Raw genomic sequence first — 19,236 nt, 5'->3', positions numbered from 1 at the left:
CAAAGTGTACATCGGAACAACCAAGCGAGCCCTGGGTACTCGTCTTGGCGAACACGAAGCTGACATNCTCGTTTTGCTATATCGTAAACTAAGTCGAAACTACTTAGTAGAAGTCTGAAATGCGACTATAAATAGAGGTAAATTTAAAGTTGGTACTTAAATTTAAGTTGCAACTTTATTAGTTTCGACTTAGTTGCTGGACTATGAATACGCGCCAATGTGGTTTATGAAATAAAGTGCAATGGTAAAGAAGCCGAAAATTGCGACAAAGTGTACATCGGAACAACCAAGCGAGCCCTGGGTACTCGTCTTGGCGAACACGAAGCTGACATAAAAAACAAAGAAACAGCACAGCACTAGCGCAGCATATGAACACCAGTGACCATACAGCTGATTTGGCGAACGCTAGAATAATTGATATAGAGAAAAGAGCAAAAACAAGATCTACATTAGAAAGCTTGAGAATAATGCAGAAAAGGGACAATGTAGTGAACAAGAATGAGGATACTGATGACATCGCTGCAGTTTATTTATTATGTTTATAAATATTAGTAATATTCAGTTCAGACAAAGCTACCACATACGTTGGTAACGATTTTTAGTTTTATGTTTCAAAGTTTAAGTTTAAATGTAATGTAAGTTAACAACTCTGTTGTGTTAAACTTTACTATTTATTTTTTGTGTGTTCATGCGTTTATTAGTTTTTTGTTGTTTTGTTAATGTTTTATATTTATTGCTGCGCAGGTAAATAAACAAACAGNGTTTTATGTTTCAAAGTTTAAGTTTAAATGTAATGTAAGTTAACAACTCTGTTGTGTTAAACTTTACTATTTATTTTTTGTGTGTTCATGCGTTTATTAGTTTTTTGTTGTTTTGTTAATGTTTTATATTTATTGCTGCGCAGGTAAATAAACAAACAGATCCCCTGAAGATGCTAAAAATCTTAGCGAAACGTCGGGAAAAAGCTAAATAAATTATTTATTTATTTAACTAAGAAATTTGGTTGTATATTTAAGACTATTCAGTCTTTTATAATACATCAGCGCGCATTAATTTACAATATTAGAATCTTAACCCTAACATAAAACAAATAAGAGATAACAATAAATTTAAATTTAAGTACAAAAAAATATTCTTCAATTTAATTTAAATGCAACTTAATATTAAAACTTAACATTAACAATTTAATATTAAAACTTAACATCAAATAATAGTAATTATCACTCCTATAAAGAAACTTAACAATTAAGTATAAAAGAGAAAGAAAGAAATAAGGAGAGAGGAGAGAAAAGCTGAGTTGCAATCACATTTATCTCATAGAACTATAGTATTCATGTATTTTCCTCCGGTAGTTGCCCCTATCCATCGCAGACCTAACACTATCAGGAACAGAATTCCAAAGCCTCACCGCATTGACGAAACACAGCCTCGAGGAAGACAAATAGGAATATTTAGGGATTATAAGATTTGTGTGTTTGCAAGACTTTGTTAATTTTAACTTTTCGTTAAGGTATTTCGGTGTTTTGAATTCAATAAGTTTGTACATATATACACAGATTCTTGCTGCGAGATATTCAAAGATGCTGCATCCAAGAATTTTGTTTCTCCAGAAGCAGATATGGTCATATTTTTTGAGGCCAAAAACATAACGCGTAACATTATTAAACGCAACATCGATTTTGTGATGCGAAATGGAATCAAGCTTGCTATATACAAGCTCAGAGTACGTTATGTGTGGTACTATGTGTTGAATAGCTAGCTTTCTTCGAGTCTCCAAAGGCGTAAATGACGCTGACATTCTCAATCTACGTAAAACAGAATACACATTACTCACAGCTTTATTTATATGGTCAGAACAGCTCAACTTAGAATTAACGACGAAGCCTAAATTTCGTGTTAGTAAATTCAAGGACACTATTACCAACAAAAAGTTTTGGAATATCTTCTACATATACTTCAATATTACTAACAGGTGACACATATGACTTTGCAGCATTTAAGCAAAGAAAATTATCACGCGCCCATTGCGAAATTGCAGACAAGTCACTATTTATTTTACAACACATATCCTCAACAAGACCAACATGGCTAGACAAATACAATTGAATGTCGTCAGCATAAGCATTGATATGGACATACTGACACACATAGAATACATCATTAACACAAAGACTAAACAAAAGGGGACCAAGCACGGATCCTTGCGGAACACCGGAATCAACAACACAAAATTTGGAGGAGATATCTTTACACTTCACTTTATGGGTTCTTCCCACGAGGTAGCTAGTCATAAGTTTAACAGAGCTTTCAGAAAAACCAAAGTAATATTTGAGCTTTGCACAAAGTAGGTCGTGATTTACTAAGTCAAATGCCTTAGAAAAATCAAGGAGGCAAATAAGAGTTAAGTCACCGTTGTCAAACTGTATTCTTATGTCGTCAAGTATTTTTAGCATAGCCGTAGAACAGCTATGCATGGGTTTAAATCCTGATTGCAACGGGGATAAAAGGTTGTTTCCTTGGACAAAGTAGGAAATTTGCGCTGCCATCATAGACTCGCACACTTTCGAAAATACTGACAAAATGCTTATTGGCCTATAATCACTGGGTTTTGTGGCAATATTCTTTTTGGCGACAGGAATAATAACCGCTTTTTTTCATTCCGTTGGAAAACACGAAGTTGTAAAGCAAAGATTAACGATATGAGTGAGAGTTCCTAGAATAAATGGCAGCACAAGTTTGACAAACTGCAGGGATATCCGATCCTCGCCAACAGCATTAGATTTGATGATCATAATGGATTTCATAACTTCAAATTCAGTCACTCCGTTGAATTGAAACGTTTGCTTTAGTGTAATATGGCTATTTAAATTATTAACTACAGGACTATCACAGCTTTTACTAGCACTACTAAAATAGGCATTAAGCGCGTTTGGATCGATATTACACTCAGTCTTAAGTTTTCCATGCACATTAAGATGTTTTAAATTGCGCCATAGATCTTTGGAAGGCAGTGAAGGGTTCAACTTGGAGCTACAATATAACCGCTTAGCATGTCTTACAACAGTAGTAGCATTGTTCCGAACACTTTTGTATTGTGACCAAGCAAAGTCAGTCTTGGTTCGTTTCCATTTTGAGTATAACCTGTTACGAGTTAATATAGCTGTTCTGACTTTGCTACTGTACCACGGACAATACCTTTCATATCCCGAACAGTACGTAGAGGGACATGGGCATCAAATAATTTAGTCAAGGTATTATTTAAAAAGTCAAGTTTCGTATCTACCGTCTCAACAAACCAACATTCGTCCCAGTTAACATTTGACAGATTATTAACATTTACAGACTTCAAATCACGATACATTAAACTAACAGGATTAGCAGGACAATTAAACGACACATCAAACGCACAAAATATTAGATCATGATCAGATATAAAACTTATTTGATCAAATTTAATGACATGGTCAAGACTAGACGCGATTACAAGGTCTAACAAACTTGGATTCGAATTTTGTGCGTATCTTGTTGGTACTAGTTTGTTGACTACAGCAAGGCCTGCTGCGGCCACGTGGTCAAGTAGCTTATTGGCATATGAGTCGTTTAACAACAGATTAACATTGAAATCACCACATACAACAAAACGTTCATACTCTATTAAAAACACAGATAGCTCAGAAAAAAACGAATCTAACAAGTAACATCTATGGGGGTTATACACACAGGACACCAATATTTTAGTCACACGGTAAGAAATTTCGGCAATAATAAATTCCGTATCACAGTTGTTTGATTCTGCTAAAACGCAAAATTTTAGGGTAGAGCTGCAGTAGATTGCAACACCTCCTCCTTTCCTTTGTGTTCTGTCGGCTCTGATAAGATTAAAGTTTGGAATGCAGTAGTAAAAGTCGGAGATGTCAGGATTAAACCACGTTTCCGAGACGCAAACCACATCAACGTCGGATTTCCCAAAAATATCCCTAATATAATCCAGTTTGTCACCGTTAAGGCTTCTTGCATTGAAGTGCACCACTTTAAGGCCATTATATTGCTTACACAAAATATCAATTAAGATCTTGTGGCTTTCGTCAATGCAGGAGGCGGATTTCCTATAGGGGTTTAAGTCCATAACACTGAGATGGACAAAAGCAACCACAAAAGGCATATAACACAAGGAAGAACTTTAACGCACAAATGTTAACGATTGCTATAAACGTGAGTAAATATGAAAACAGAATTAAATGAGAAGAATCAAGGTTTACATATAGAAACAAAAAATAAGGAAATATTAAACAAATAGAATTTGGTACAGTGAGAGAGAAAAACATAAATATAACTTAACTTCTAGGCTAGTAAAAACTAAGTAAAATAGAAAGTACACATTTTCGGTGAACATTCAATACACATACATTTTTACTTCCGCGTACTGTTGAAAAGAGTGTTAATCTCGGCTCTGCTGCTCGCCAGTATGGGCTCTTCATTTGGTTTTAGTCTCACAAAAATTTTCCCTCGTATAGAGAACACTGACGCCAGTTGTTTCTTCCGCCTGAGCTCTGAAGCGTACGACATCACATCTCGCAATTTTTTCGGCAGACTCTCATGTACAAATATTGACCCATAGCCCGGAAAATCAACATCAGAGAGCGCAAGGGATCTCTTTTTAGATCTGCAGAAGACCGCAATAGATTTCATGAGCTGATTTCGATCGTGTGAAGAGAACAACTTTACAACAATGGGACAGTTGTCTCTGCGTTTTTGCCCATTACTTTTTACGCTTTTTAGTCGAAAAGCATCTCGCACAGGCGGGGGTTTATGCTGAGTTGCACCGCAAATCTTTGCAAAAAGTTCAGGCAAACACTCACCGGCTGCCTGAGGAATCCCGTTGACTAATAAGTCAGTGGAGACTGCGCTGCTTTCGAGAGCTGAGCTGAGTCTGAACAGCAGCCAGTTCATTGCGAAGATTGAGAACTTCAGTGCATGTGCTCTCAACTGCACCCACACGTTTTTCAATAGCTGCAATAGATAGCTTTAAATTTGCCGTATCGTCGGCCAGCTCACTGATCTTCTCCATTACTCTCTTCTTATCTCATCATAACCGCTGTCAACTGCTCGATAATTGAGTCCCTCTGCACCTCCAGTTTCTTCGCCATCCTCTCAAATTCAGCTGATGCCGGTGTAAGAGGAGTTTTAGGGGGGTAGCCGGTTTTCTTGCTGAGTTTTTGCGTGTTATTGACATGCTTGTTTGCTTGTTATTTGTTTGTTTACTTATTAAGCAGGAATATACAAAATCAGGTGAGTAAAGGTGTTCGCAGTCTCACGAAAAACTTAGTCTTTTTATTTACACAACGGTTAGATCAGAAAAGCCTAACAAATTTCACAATCTCAACAATACTAAACTGATCGCAAAAACAAAACAAATATAATAATCTTTTTGTTTAAAAAACTATTTTTATAAAAAAATGTATTTTTTTAGTTTTTAATGTTTTTTCTCAAATTTTTACATACGAAGTATACAAATATGCATACCAAAAGAAGGGGGGTTTAATCACCTTTGCAATGATACCAAATTAAAAATCAGTTCAAAATTTTTCGAATTATGAGGTTTTTAATTTTTCGAAGATCCGATCTTTGACCCCTCATAGCATCTGTAATATAAGTTTGCACAAAAAAAGTTATATACCATTCAAATACGAGCATAAGGCGGACTACGTCTAAATTTTTAGTTTTTTAGTTGTTTACATATATTAATAAAAATAATTTTTTAACAAAGGTCCTATTTCGAGCTTCGAAGGCCCATATCTCGATTTCGGAGGCCAGCTTCGAAAAACGGTGTTATGACTTTTTTTACCTAAGACTCAATCTCTTAAAAAAAAGTTGGTGCTTACACATTTGTCCTCCTATTCGTGGCGTGCGCATTGATGTTGTCACACAAAAGAAGGGACCTACAGTTTTACGTCGACTCTGAACGGCGATTGTATTTTTATGAGAAGCTGCTTTCACGTAGGGTGGCCAGATGCGCTGATTTAATCAGTACATGTGCTGATTTTTTTCTATTGTACTGATTTTTAAGAGCCCGAAATCAGTACGCAAAATCTACTGATTTTTTGAGTTTGTACTGATTTTGTACTGATTTTTACATTTAATAAATACTTTTGTAAATTGGTGTAATTGACATTTACTTGAGGTTTACGTGTTCAAAACAATGGTTTTTGACAACTCATACGTGTGAGCAGATTGAAAGCATTAATTAAATTTAAACCATTATTAAAAAGGTGCCAGCTTGCAATGGTTTCGTTTCCTAGGATTTCGCAAAATAACAAACTGTTTGGATTCAACCCAACCCGATTTGAAATCACTATTTGCAGGTTTTAAAGGATTTACAGGAAAAGCTGGTTTCGCCATTAATAAATCTTATGAAAGGTGGTGGTGAGTTAATCATATATTAAGTACACTGAGAAGATGACAATAAGAGATAATCTGTTGATTATAATTAAACATCCACTAAGAAATCGGCTGTCAGTATTTCAAACTTAAGATGACTACTGCTACGGTACAATGTAAGTTTTAAAAATTTGGAAAAGGTGCAAACTAACGACTCTTAGATATGATATATGTAGCTTTACTTTGAAGTTTGATGTTCGACCACCTGTAATTTTACTTGCACATACACATTTAACACTATTAAATTTCATTCGTACTCGAAAATTCGTTTAGCGATAATTCGGTAATATACCTTTTAGGCAACATTTTAATGAGAATGTTCTATTTAATAAGCACACCAACTAAATATATTTGTATATGCAAACAGATTCTGATTCGAGCTCGTCTTCTACTAAAACTGAATGGGCTACAAATTTTTTTTTTAATTTTCTCAATTTTTATAAATTTTCTAGAAAGTTTGTATCTTCAATTCACATGTCTTTTGTTATAGAATTAACTATATTTTTATAAAAAGATTTAAATTAAGTAAGGAAATAAAAAATTTTCAAGACCTGTCAATACATTTTACTACTATTTTCCTGAGCACAGCTGTACATACATACGTAATATCTTTGATTTGTTTTAAAGTAATGAATTTTTATATTGATAATACTATATATATTTAAAAGTCCATTAGTTATTTTTTGTTAAATTAATGCGCTGTTATTTGGTTGTTATATTGTTAGTAATAAAAATACGCTTAAAAATTAGCTGATTTTTATGACTTTGTACTGATTTTTGATCCCAACTGTACTGATTATGTCACTATAATATCTGGCCACCCTACTTTCACGGCAGAAATACAGTCGGAGGTTTGCCATTGCCTGCAACCCGGTTGGGTTGAACTGGGCTTGAACCCAGACACTGCGGAATGTTGGCGCGCACTGCTAACCGCTACACCGCAACTGCCGTCCATGATTCCACCATATTAAAGGATCTTCTTGTCTCCATTTCTCCATTGTTTGGATATCGACATACCATTGTCAAATATCCTGGTCTCGCTTTTCAATAGAAGCTTTCATTAGAATTCGACCTTTTTCATATGATTCAGCAGCTTTCCCATGCTAACCGATTCATATTTTCGAATTGTTTAGTTCACCATCTACCCAGTTTTGATATTGATGTCAGAAAAGAAAACGAGTTTTGAAATGTATTTCATAAAATATTGCAACAATGAAACCTGAGCGGCGCCATACAGAAATGCCGCTAAGCCGCTCAGAAATGCCGCTCCGTGCGTGGCCACTTCAATAGTATTTAGTAGTATAATAATTTTAAGCCGCTCGCCGCTTTGCCGCTCATTGCGTGGCCTCGATCTTACGGGGCGATTCGGGAAGCAAAAGGATATGTAACCATGCATATTAGTTTGATTTTCATAACATTTAAAAAATAAAAATAAAAAATCAATGGCACGTTTTTTCTCAGCGGCGTTCATTGATGTTTATCTTTTGTCTTTGACATTTCTCTATTTACCAAAAATAATCGATAAATCCGGGTTACAAACGGAGAAGTTATCTTTTTAATACAGGGCTATATCATAACTTGGATTTCAGAGAAATTTTGCAGCAGATATCTAGCTAAACAAAAAAACCTAGTATAATAATATTGTGAAATTTATCCGGCAGCAGTCTACCGGATATCCCATCGGATATCCGCATCCGGCTCTTATTTTTTACAGGATATCCGGGATCCGGTTATCCGGCAAAATCTCTATCCGGCACATCCCTAAAAAAACATAATTATTAACAAAACCAACAACCACATGATCAAGTGTAAATAGCAGCGGAAGAGCTGCGCTTGATTGTAGTTGTCTTAAAACATGAAAAAAGTGGAAAAAGCAACAACAGTTTACGTGGCGATCTGAGCTCAGTGGGTAGACTACTGGCTTAGGCGGCTGCTGTCGTTGGATCGAATCCCAGTTGAAAAAGTCTGATGAGGAGATGTGGTGATCTCCCAAATAGCAGCTATAACTTCTACCAAGGAGTAAATTGTTGTTGTTGCAAAAATTTTCATTAAAAATGGTATCAAGCTTTAATCATTATTTTAAAATTTACGGTTACTGTTTATTAACAAATTGTATTGAAAACACATCTATAGTCAGCAGAAGCTACATATTTTTACTACTATGAGTACAACTAGGAAATGTTATTTCGAATAAACTATTTATTTTACATTGCAATGCTATGTATAAGCGATAAACTATTTTTTTAATGCATATTTATGTATATACACAAATAGGTGAATAGATTCGTATATGATTATTTGTTTTGTAATGTTATTTAGTTATTTGTTTATTTTTTTTTCTTTTGCTATCATAAAAGTTTATTAAAAGCCGTCGTTCTTGAATGAGTTTATATTCATTAACATCAAATATTTTTGTAGCTTTCGATTGCTAATTGGCCTCAAAATTCAAGATTTCTTTCAAATATACTTTAAAAAATAGTTAGTTTTTTTATTTCATGAAAATTTTAAATACTCAGATATGGGCCCTTTTCGAAATTGCATATTCAATTAGATGAATAGTTTTCTCTAATTACTCTTAATCTTCTTCCATCTTTCATCCATTCCAATGGTACTATTTTTATTTCATAATATTATTTAGTTAAATAGGGCAACAGTTAGGCATGGAGTAGGCCTACAGGGGAAACCACGTTAAAAACGCGCCAAGTACAGTACCTCACAAGTAGAGTGAAAATTGTGCATATTATGGAGAATACAATTTATTGAAACGTGACAGAACAATTTTTATAGATAATTGCATAAAATTATCATATGTGCTAGAAACCAAATTTTACAGGCGTGGGTTTTTTCTACATTTCAAAATTTTGTGATTTTTTTACTAGTTCAGAATACTTTTGTATGTCAAATACGATAATTTCACAGCAAAAAAATTAGTTGTAACATACAATAAAAAATTGTTGGCGCAACTATAGGGATTGAAGCTACACTATTTTACCAGGTGATGCGTTGTGGGGTGCAGAACAAATTTGCACCAAAAAGTCAGCTTGGATAAAAAATGCAAACACTCCATATATGTGACCTGCAACCTTGAATAAATATTTTTTTCAGATATGGTAACGATGCGGACTTTTCATATTTAACATATTTAACACATTCGTACTAATTTTCAGCTTTATGCAAATTATTGCAACCTTGAATGACAAACTTGACTGGGCAATTAGTTAAAAAATCACTCGAATCGGGTACTTACTAAAATAAATTTTTACTGTTTTAAAATCTTTACAAAATGGAATTTGGCAATGAAATTTACAGGATATGCCTTTCATACATTAACTCGTTGCGCACTTGAGAAAACTGTAACCCTTTATGAATTTAGATGTGAGTTCGCGCACTAACTAATATTTCTTCAGCTGCTTTGATTCCACCTCAACATCAATTTGTACCAGTAATGGAACAAAACTACAAGGATGAGAAGTTCAAAGCAAACAATTCGAGTGCCAAACATTCTGATTCGAACTAAGTAGTACATACATACATATGTATGTATATGGCTCATTCCACCTCAAATCACCCAGGCCGGCGGAAAGTGAATTTAAGTTTGCGATAAAACTCACAGGGATTGTTCCTTGAACAATTTAAGGAGACACGTATTTTTTCTTTTTGCTCAGAAATGCGAATTTTTCGAATAATGAATTTTTTTTTCCTTTTGAGTACGAACGCTTCTTTTTTCCTCTCTTAATAGCAACTTTTGATGAAATCGCTTATAACTGCCGCAAAAAAGCAAGGATTTTAACGATTTTTTTTTTTAATTGCAGATATTGATCTACTGAATCGATCTAGTGAACTAAAAGTCAGTAATTGTTTATTAATAATTAATTATTGTTTATAAACAAAAATTTTTTTTTTTTCAAATGATTTTTTTCAAATTGCCACATCTTTTTTTTCTCTCAAACTTTTTTGTCTATTAGGGAATAGTATAAACTATTGTCAGTACGAGTAGCAATATGCTAAAATTCGTCGTTTTCGAGTTATGATTTTTTTTCTGAAAATGCACTTATATGATGCTAGCAGATTTTCGTGCCAGTTGAGGACGCAAAAATTGTTGCCCATTATGATAAAGTTTCCTTGCTGGAAATTTTTTGAGGTTGCCCGATCAGAGCCAAAAGTTTTTTCCAATTGGGCTCTAATTTTGGCCTAATTGGGGCCCAATTAGCGATTTGCCCAATCTACCGAAGATTTCCCCAACCAGTGCTCACAATTTGCTCAAAGTGAACATGCATACGCAATTAAAACGTTTTTATCGATAAAATCACACATACACACATCAAAATTCCCTACGAAAAAAAATAGTTTTTAATTTTTCTCTTGAAAAATTTCCCACATAAAATTTGTTGATAAAAAAAAATAGTTTTTGAAAATATGCCATCTCAAAAAAATTGGAAAAAATCACAATGGTAGCTCTGAGTATTGCGCAATATTTAAGTATAATGTTATGGGGTGCACTCTACAATAATTTGAGTTATGAATTTTTTTTTACACCGAAGTTGAGTAAAATGAGTACATTACCAATTTACAAATTTTTTAAACTTTTTTGGAATTTTTTTGAATACGCAGTTTTATAGCCCATTAAATTTTAGTATAATAAAGTGGAAGTTTTAAGAGATTGCAAAACAGCCGTTAATTTTTTTTTTTTTTTTTTCTTTGAAAACGGTTTTAGGCATTTTCATCGATAAGGAAAAAGTGCAAGAAGCCGTGGGCATAAACAATATTAAAAATCAACGCAATTTTGCAGTAGCTTAACACTTGCACTTTATTATACTCATCGGCTACAAAATTGCATACTCAAAAAAATTCTAAACAAAATTTTATTTTTTTTTTAATTGTAATGTACACATTTTACTCAACTTCGGTGTAAAAATAATTCATAACTCAAATTATTGTAGAGTGCACCCCATAACATTATACTTAAATATTCACAGAGAAATTTTCGTTTTCAAATTTGTATGGAACGTTTTACTTTTAAAAACATTTTGACCCAGGTTTTGCACCTACAATATTTATTTCAATTTTGAGAACGAAAATTTTTAATTCAATTTCCAAAATCCATGTTTTGGTTTTTGATACGAACATTTTCAAATCGTTTTTAGAAACGATAGTTTGATAATTGAATATGCGCATGTTGAAATTAAATCCTAAAATGTTTTTTCTTCATTTTAAAAATATAAGTTTTCAAATATGATATTCAAATTTTATTTTTATTAAATCACAACAAGTCGCTTGGTGCACACATGGTCAAAAATATATTGATATACATACTTATAAATAAATATACTTATAAATAAGTTACAACATTTAATAAATGAAATACAGATGTTTTACATATTACTATATACATACATACAGATGTTCTTGCCTCACTTCCAAGCTGGGCCTGCTAGTTTTGCTTCACGCTGGTCAAATCCTGTAATTTAAATAAAGAAAATTTTAAATTATTATTTAATAACCCATAAGAATTTGTTTTTGTAAGTTACTCTTACCAAAGCTTTTTTCGGTCAAAGAAGTCCACCAATGTCCCTTATATGTAGTTATAGGGGTTAGAATGGCAGTATTGTTTGTATAACTTCATCGCCTTTTCTGAAGATTGAAGTAACTTATTTATCTGAACACAATTTTTCCGACAAATGATGCAAACATATGAAAGTTTTTCATTATAGCTAGGTATCTTTTTAAATTATAATGCAAAATATTTTAGTTTTAAATATTTTTCATACCTAACTGATTGAAAATATTTTAACGTTTTTATTTTAAAAATGTCTAGTTTTTTTTGATTGTTGAAAATTGTGTCGCTCTACAACTTGTTGGGAAAATATTCTAAAATGTTTCATTTAAGTTTTTAAAATACGCATTTTTGACGCTATTTCTTTAATGTCGATTGTTCTGCTCAGTAATAAAAGTGAATATATTATAACGACCGTTTTTGTTTTGCAAATGTTTCGTTTTAAAGTCGTAAGTACAAATACTGTATTTTTTATTTTGTATGAAGTAAAATTATACCAAAAAATTTTATTTTACAATTTCTTTTAAAAACTTGCATTTTATCTGTATCATTTTCTCTGTGTTGCGCAATACTCAGAGCTACCATGGTGTTTTTTTGCCAATTTTTTTTGAGATGGCATATTTTGAAAAACTATTTTTTTTTTATCAAAAAATTTGTATGTGGAAAATTTTTCAAGAGAAAAATTAAAAACCAGATGTGGCAATTTGAAAAAAATCAATTTGAAAAAAAAAATGTTTGTTTATAAACAATAATTAATTATTAATAAACAATTACTGATTTTTAGTTCACTAGATCGATTCAGTAGATCAATATCTGCAATTAAAAAAAAAATCGTTAAAATCCTTGCTTTTTTGCGGCAGTTTTAAGCGATTTCATCAAAAGTTGCTATTAAGAGAGGAAAAAAGAAGCGTTCGTACTCAAAAAGAAAAAAATTCATTATTCGAAAAATTCGCATTTCTGAGCAAAAAGAAAAAATACGTGTCTCCTTAAATTGTTCAAGGAACAATCCCTGTGAGTTTTATCGCAAACTTAAATTCACTTTCCGCCGGCCTGGGTGATTTGAGATGGAATGAGCCGAGTTCCATAACAAAACGCAATAACTCCACTTTTCTTCTTTTTCGAGAATTTTGTACAATCGAATGACATTTTATTTCCTCGAAATAATGTGCCAGTGCAGTAAAATTTTTCTTTAGTCAGCATTTTTTCTGCGTTGTTTGTTCTTTTCTCAATATATTGCCCTCTGACCCGAAAAAAGTGGAATATGTTCTACCCTTATTGAGCCGAGCCGATTTTCATTCATTTGTAATTATTCTTTATTCATTAGTTTATGTATAATGACAGTGAATTGTATAAGTTTATTAAAATTAATAAAATGTAGTTCCAAATTAGGAATCATGAATTTTTAAGTTGACATTTTTTTCGATCTTCTCTTTAATAAATAATGCAACCATTTTATAGGGCGCAGGGTCACATTTACATAATGTTGCCATATATTAAAGCAATATTTTCATTCAGAAAAGGAATCGCTTTAACTCTGCTTTTTGAAATCTATGGGGAGTATTCATAGTCCAAATAAACTCGACACTAAAATTAGTTGCAGCTTCTTGACATAATTTCCAATGGACTATCTGTCAAAACAGCTACAACTAACTTTATAAACGACTTTATTTCAGACCAAATCGCAATATTTTCTTGTTCAATCCATCCTAGGAGATAATTTAGGTAGGCCTTCTTAACTGAAGCCATTCTAGGAAGCCTACCCAAGAAGGGCTGAAAAGAGTGTTTCCTTGCATGCCTTCATATATTCATAGTACTATGATATTACCACAACTAAGGGATGTGGCCAACCTTTTCAAGCTGAGAAGTAACAGACTAGAAAGACTTATCCATTTAAAATTTACGCGAATGCGTAAATTTATTATTTAGCATTACATATGAATTTCAATAAACATTTTAAGTTGAAATAACACATATTTGATATAAACCTTAGGCAAATTCTTCAAAAATGTATTTTATAAATTAAAGAAGCAACTTTAAAAGAACTGCTACAAAAGGACTTCTGAAGTACGTTCTATAAAAGCCCTTCTGGAAGGCCTTCCATGGGTAGCGAAAGAAGAAGCCCTTCAATTTATGCCACTCCATACAAAAAAGAAAGGAGGAAGGAATCTAGAGTGGAAGGCATCTTGACTCTCAGGAAGGTCTTTCGGAAGGGCTTTTAACTCCTGAAATTATCCACTGGGATATACCGAAGTCAGATACTGGAATTGGAAAGAGTTTTTTGTAAAATGAGCAGATAATTTTTTCAAAGCGTTGTCGATGTGTTCAAGTTAATCATTCCAACCGAAATGCAATAAAACCTTTTGTTCAGACCAGAAAGGTGTAATTCCGAAAATTCAAAGCAAAAAGCAAAGCTATTAGTAGGTACACAACCATTCAAATATAATATATAGTTTCTATTGAGAAATATGCATCTATTTTGCATTTTCTCAATTATCTAGAAACTGTTCATGTGGGATTATTGCGTTTTGGTATCGAGATCCTCACATAGTTTGACAAATTCAACACTAAAAAAACAGGTTTTAGCACTTTGTCAACATATGTAAATATTGCTGTCTGTTTATGCATGGCACATGGTATATCCCTTCCACAAATATAGCATATTTTACAATTTTAATACATTCCGTGTGGTTCTATGGTTATTGCAAAAGAATTCGCGAGCAAATTATATATTCAAAATAAAACTGTTTAAAGTAGTGCAAATACTATATAAAAATAAAAACAAGTGGAAAAAACTAAAGGTTAGATGTTTAGCATCCATAAAAAGCAACGAAAGAAGGTAGTCGAATCAAGATTACAAAGCGTAGTCTCAGCTAAGTACATTCCCTGCCTCAGAAGGTCATAACTCACCTATCGAACAACGACGGTTTCTCTTTCTTCACATAATTGCTAGGTACATAACCTGATTGATTGCGATTATTTTGCACACGCCACCAATGTTTCGAGTCGTCAAGCAGTAAGTATCGTTCGTTTTTTCGCAAATCTAATTCTTGCGCTCCTTGCGCCGCGTAATCGTATTTGGCCACAACGTAGCAAACATCTTCTTGTGATTTGCCTGCAAAAACCAATGAAAAATATTAAAAACTAGTCGGATTCAATTAACAGTTGACTTACGTACATACACATGCACCAGGTAATTTAAAAATGTTTGCACTCTTCTGTTTGCAATATAGACTAGTACGCCCGGTTGAGATTTATAGGTACATGTACATGTACTAAGTCGTATCACGACATACAGAAAAGAGTTTAGTTACGTCAACACATGATTTGGTTATAGTTACATTATTTGTTTATACTTAGTTACCAAATCATATGTTGAGAGGAACATATTTGGCTGACTTTTTTCTGAGTGTATGAAAGAAAACGAGTTCAGCGTGTTTCAATTTTATTTAAACACTTATGTGGAAAGAAAATTTAGACACCCGCTAAAGATAGCTAAATTACGTTTTTTGCTATAACTTTCTTATTTTACATCCGATTTTATAAATCTTTATGACGGCGAAAAGGTCTCGCTTATTTTAATTTATATCTTCACTAATTTTGGGAAATACTATCAACAGATTTTTATTTTTACACTCTAAATCTTAAGCTCTCAAAAAACGATTACGAACTTGCTAAAAAGGATTAGGCTTCATTCCCAAACAAAAAAGTTATAATCTTTTTTTTTGTTGTATTTAACATTTCATGATCTGCATTTAGCATATTTTGTATGCTAATAGCTCGACCATCGAAAAAGGTTGATACACTTGAACGGTTGTAACTCAGTTGGGAAACAATTTTAAATAGTTGACCGAGTTCCTGTCTTGCTTAGCTTAAATCAAAAACCTATAATCAAAAATTAATATTCTTGAAAGTATGAAGTTTCTACTGAAGAAGAGATCGCAGCAGTAAAAAAAATGTTTTTGAAGTTTAGCGACGGTTGGGAGTAAATGGGCAAATTGAACGGAAATGATGCACACTGAAACTGTTGGGACGGAAATGGTTTCAACAGAAACAAGTGCTTGTTAAATGCATGCACATGGTATTAATTTAACAAAAACGTGCTAATAAGCTGTTTTAGAATCAGATTTAGATTAAGACCAATACAAGAACAAACGTAAAGGTTAGTACATACTAAGATGAAGAAAAGGATAAAGGCAAAGGTAAAATTTTAAAAAAAGCAAAGATACCTAAAGATAACGGCATAAATTAAGATCAAGGTAAATCTAAACAAATAAATGCGCACCAAAGAAGATTGGACAAACAACAGAACTTCTCCGTGTACAACATAAAGGACAAAGATTGAATATATTAGAAAATATGGAAATATATAAACAGAAGACCTTCAAAGGACAAATAATAAATGAGCAAATAAATACTGTATCGGACGTACTGTTTGAACCTCTAAAACTATTGTACGAGAAGAAAATGACAAAATATTGAGGATAGACATGGAAGGTTATACACTAACTACAAAAACAAAGACCAGCAAACACAAGCCAGAACAATTCATCTACCTATTCAGCACTGAAAAACTAAGACGTACCTAAAAAAAGAAAGAGGTAGTTAATAAGGAGTATAAATATGAGAAACCAACAAAAATTATCCAGAACGAAAAATGATACTGAAGATGGCACAACGCCGAAACCGGTTTGTCTCCAAACCCAATTTGACAAGGGATGGCGGAAATTCGTTCCACAATGCATCATACACCCACCCTGTCGGAAACAACAACAACCAAAAAGGAAATATTTATGCCAGTCAGGCATATTATTCCAAAACCAACTTACTATTGATTGTATACCAACGACGTTCACTGAAGATCAACAACACAAACGCCAATATTTGGTTTAATAAACAATGTATTGCTATGAATATGATACCAAAATACGCCCAAATGAAACCGAAATCAAAAACAGCAGCGAGTCAGAAAATTGTCATGAAAGCTGAGAACAACTACCTACAATGGGAATTAAAAAACTTGCAAGCCAAAAAGGAACACATATGTCGGCACATAATTGAAAAAGACATAAAGACCAAGAAGACTAGGAAGCAGAAGGATGAAAACCAAACCATAAAAGGGCTCAAAGAAAAGTTTAAGGCAAGCAATGTTATAACCACAAAAGCAGGACAAAGGCAATACCACCGTAATAATTGATAAAAAAGATTACAAGAGAAAACTGAAAAACTAATAACTGAAATAGGGTGCAATAAATTGGGAAATGATCCCAAAGAATACCAGGCAGCAATAAAGAATACCATAAAGAAAAGCACAACCATAATAAAGGATAATCTAGCATATAGACTAATACTTATGAACCTGAGTGTCCCTCCATTGATTGCCTTGCCAAAGATACACAAACCAGGCACTCCGATGAGACCTATCATTAACTAAAGTCTGCTCCCTGTACAGACTCTCCAAGCCCCTTAAGACGCTGCTGAAGGATAACCTGAATTTACGAAATAAATACACCATTACGAATACAGCAGAACTAATCGAGAAGATGAAATCGTTGAAGATCAACAAAAACAATTCGTATCATTCGACATCAAGGGCCTTTACCCATCGATACCAACAATAGAAACCATAAAAACCGTACAAGAAATACTGATTGAAAAAATGAAAAGAGAAGCTGCTACGGAAATAGTAAACGCATTGAAGGTTACATTAAAACAGAACTACTTCCAGTTCAATAATAAGATATATAAACAGACGAAGGATAGGAATGGGCAATCCGACGTCAGCAATACTCATGGAAGTATTCATGCAAACACTAGAGGAGAAATATATGGGAAACCTATCGACCAACCTAGAAGTAAAATTCTACGCGAGATATGTCGATGATGTAATATGTCTAATAGAGGGAAACAAAGAGAAGCAGATACTCGACTATCTCAACAAACAACGCCAGAATATAAAATTCACTAAAGAAACGGAAGAGGAAAGGAAGACTAACTATCTGGATTTAACAATTGAACAATGGAAATAAACAATACCACAAGCAAGATAGAGTTTGAGATGTACAGAAAACCAACAGCCACAGAAACAATAACAACAGCTCACACTATCCACAGCAACACAAAAATTCAGCACTTAGACAACTAATAACGAGGCTTGAAAGGACCCCTCTAACAGAAGAAGACTACAAGAATGAACTGGATACAATATATGCCATTGCGCAATATAACGGATATAAGAGGCCTGGTTGAAAAGTTAAGAAAGGACACAAAATCGAAAAAGACAAGCAAAGAGGAAAACAATAAAAAAAACTTGGGCAGTTCTAACTTACACGGGAAAGACATCGTATAAACTTGCTTAATTCTTTCATAAGTACGACATTCAGACATCATTTAAAACAAGGAACACTGTGGGAGGAATATTGAAAAAGAAAATAAGCGAGGAAGTCCCCCTAGATAAACAGGGCGTTTACAAGTTAACCTGCGAATGCCGATACAGCTACATAGGACAAACAGGACGAAATATAAGAACAAGGTATCGAGAACACATAAGGGATTATAATAAGAAAAAACGTAAACCAGAGGCTACAATAGAATCGAACTTCGCAAATCACATGATCAAAAATAAATGCGCACCAATGAAGATTGGACAAACAACAGAACTTCCCCGAGTACAACATAAAGGACAAAGATTGAATATATTACAAAATATGGAAATATATAAACAGAAGCCCTTCAAAGGACAAATGAGCAAATAAATACGTTATCGGACGGACTGTTTGAACCTCTAAAACTGTTGTACGAGAAGAAAAATGACAAAATATTAAGGATAGACATGGAAGGGAATACACTAACTACAAAAACAAAGACCAGCATACACAAGCCAGAACAATTCATCTACCTATTCAGCACTGCAAAACTAAGACGTACCTAACAAAATAAAGAGGTAGTTAATAAGGAGTATTTATAAATACGAGCAACCAACAAAAATTATCCAGAACGAAAAATGACACTGAAGATGGCGCAACGCCGAAACCGGTTTGCCTCCAAACCATATTTGACAAGAGATGACGGAAATTCGTTCCAAAATACATCATAAATCTAAACACTTTAAGACAAAGGTTAAGGGGAATATGTCAAAATAAAGATAAATGTGAAGAAAAAGATGAGAATGAAGATCGATATTGTTATCTTTATAGTACTGATATTGCTATCGATATTTTTATCGAAATAATAATCTATATAGCAAC

The 19,236-nt window shown here is 33.3% G+C and overlaps 1 protein-coding gene across 1 annotated transcript in view; it reads right to left on the bottom strand.

The window, feature by feature from the left end:
- The window catches only part of dock (SH2/SH3 adaptor protein dock), a 152,867-nt gene that overhangs the window by 124,095 nt on the left and 9,536 nt on the right, over positions 1-19,236 (bottom strand). Inside the window, exon 2 of the mRNA XM_017609163.1 lies at positions 14,900-15,104. Within this exon, the coding sequence (XP_017464652.1) occupies positions 14,900-15,104 (205 nt within the window). The remainder of the gene's footprint in view (positions 1-14,899; positions 15,105-19,236) is intronic.

This window comes from Rhagoletis zephyria, unplaced genomic scaffold, assembly GCF_001687245.7.
Source record: "Rhagoletis zephyria isolate East Lansing unplaced genomic scaffold, Rhagoletis_zephyria_1.1 Rzeph_scaffold_00195, whole genome shotgun sequence".
NCBI classification, from domain to species: Eukaryota; Metazoa; Arthropoda; class Insecta; order Diptera; family Tephritidae; genus Rhagoletis; species Rhagoletis zephyria.
The sequence above is the reverse complement of the archived record's forward strand: the minus strand, read 5'-3'. Positions and strand labels throughout refer to the sequence as shown.